Source organism: Austrofundulus limnaeus, unplaced genomic scaffold, assembly GCF_001266775.1.
Source record: "Austrofundulus limnaeus strain Quisiro unplaced genomic scaffold, Austrofundulus_limnaeus-1.0 Scaffold54, whole genome shotgun sequence".
Taxonomy (NCBI): Eukaryota; Metazoa; Chordata; class Actinopteri; order Cyprinodontiformes; family Rivulidae; genus Austrofundulus; species Austrofundulus limnaeus.
Genome location: NW_013952456.1, coordinates 1,760,208 through 1,762,500, shown reverse-complemented (window position 1 = coordinate 1,762,500; position 2,293 = coordinate 1,760,208). Strand labels below are relative to the sequence as shown.

Genomic DNA, 2,293 nt, shown 5'->3' with positions numbered 1-2,293 from the left:
TGTGTGTGTGTGTGTGTGTGTGTGTGTGTGTGTGTGTATGCGTGCGCGCAGGAAAAGACAGAAGAGAACGTCTCTTATCCCATGTCCGTCCTGAGAGGACTGGTCAGCGAGGGCTCCAGCCTGCTGCTGATGCGTCTGATGGCTTTGAGGAAGAAGGTTCCAGAGAACATGACCTTTATCTCCTTGGACCAGCAGCTACACATCAACCACTCCACGTTTGTAAGCAGTCACAGCTACAGTATGGAGGTCTTCCAGGGTCATCGCTGACAACATGAATAATAAATCTGAAGCGTTTCTCTGGTTTGTGTTTAGAGTGAACTGGGTGTGAAGCAGCTACAGGCTGGTGAGAAGTTGCTGGAAGTGTTTGGGGTTCAGAGGACTGTTAACTCTGTGGAGGACAGCCCGGCAACCTGGCAGTGCTACTTCCTCAATGACGGGTGAGCTCACGATCACAGCCAGGGGTGGAAAGRAACAAATTACATTTAGTTGCATGATTAAGGTCGTATTCACACCTGACACATTTGCTCCGCTTTAAATGGACCAGAGTTCGTTTCCAGCGTTGGACCGGACCTTTTGTGCAGGTGTGAATACACTCATGTGAACTCTGGTGCGGATCAAACAACCGGACCYAGACCTGCTTTTTGAGGTGGTCTTGGTCCGCGTCCAAACGAACTCTGGTGGTTCACTTCAGTTCGCTTCTGGTGTGAATACAGACCGGAATCGAACCGAACCAACTGCATTACATAGGACTTCACAGGCCACCGTTGCTGAGCTAAATAAACTGAAATCATACCTGTTTCGTCGTCTCCTGTTAGCAGCTCTGCTGCCAGCATGTTGTGGGTCAGAACACGCAAAGCACCTCGTCTCCTTTGGGTCGCGGGACACATTTACTGACGCCGCTCCAAAATTAGAATTTCATCACGAAAACACCATTAAATTAACTGCTTTTGAGTCCATCCGTCCATCCATCCATCCATCCATCCATCCATGCATCCATCCATCCATCCATCCATCCATCCGTCCATCCATCCATCCATCCATCCATCCATCCATCCATCCATCCATCCATCATCTTCCTCTTTATGTAAAGTCAGGTCTCAGGGGCAGCAGCTTGATCAGTGAAGCCCAGACCTCTCTTTCCTCAGCCATCTCTTCCAGTTCTTCTGGGAGGACTCCAAGGTGTTCCCAGGCCAGCTGAGAGACATCTATCCAGCGTGTCCTGGGTCTTCCTCTGGGTCTCCTCCCAGAGACCCAGAGGTGCCTGAAGCACCTCCCATAGGGAGGCATCCAGGAGGCATCCTTACTAGATGAACCACCTCAACTGACTCCTCTCGATGTAGAGGAGCAGCGGCTCTTCTCTGAGTCTCTCACGGATAACTGAACTTCTTACTCTATCTAGTCCAGCTGCCCRGCAGAGGAAACTCATTTCAACCGCTTGTATCCAAGATCTTGTTCTTTCGGTCACTACCCAAAGTTCGTGACCATAGATGAGGGTAGGAACGTAGACTGACCGGTAAACTGAGAGCTTTGTCTTACAGCTCAGCTCCCTCTTCACCACGACAGACAGGTACAGAGTCTGCAAAACTGTGGAAGCTCCACCGACCCGTCTATCAATCTCACGCTCCATTCTTCCCTCACTCGTGAACAAGACCCCAAGACACTTGAACTCCTCCACTTAGATTTGATTGTCTAAATTTAGTGTAATTCATACACCTTTGAGTGATTATTATTATTATTATAATTTAAATCTATAATTTTACTTCAGTATGTTTTATTTAAGTTATTTATTTACTTATTAAGTTATTTGAGTTATTTATTTAGTTACATTTTGAAATCCCACCTGTTACTGAGTAAACAAATGTGAACGTAAGCATTTGATTTAAAGTTGGGACAAGAAAAAACGGTGAGCTTGGAGCAGCTGGATCTGTTCCTCGCCGATCAGCCGCTGTGTGATCCCACTAGAAGTGGGTTTTCTTGGTAAATAAACCCACAGACATTTTCAGTTGCAGGATGAGTCATTTCTACATTCTCTCATACTCTCTTCAAAGCACTCTAGTTTGTTTTAAAAGGGCTGATCGTCAGATATTGTCTAAGATTGACCTTCGGGGTGAATAAAGCTGGCTTGCAGCCTGGCAGGGACAACGTAGTGTTCCTTCGTCATTTACCCAGAATGCTTTGCAGTGTTAATAAAATGGCTCAGTCTGTGTGAGAATATATTTTTAAAATTATATTAACAGTATTTTTACAGACTTTATTTAGTGCCAGGAGGACTGCGACCAGTTATACATCGGGG

At 46.2% G+C, this 2,293-nt stretch overlaps 1 protein-coding gene across 1 annotated transcript in view; it reads left to right on the top strand.

Annotated features, from left to right (window-relative positions):
• The window catches only part of catip (ciliogenesis associated TTC17 interacting protein), a gene marked incomplete in the record, with an annotated part of 15,417 nt that overhangs the window by 4,852 nt on the left and 8,272 nt on the right, over window positions 1-2,293 (top strand). The window contains 2 exon segments of the mRNA XM_014008992.1: window positions 52-219; window positions 313-437. Of these exon segments, the coding sequence (XP_013864446.1) occupies window positions 52-219; window positions 313-437 (293 nt within the window).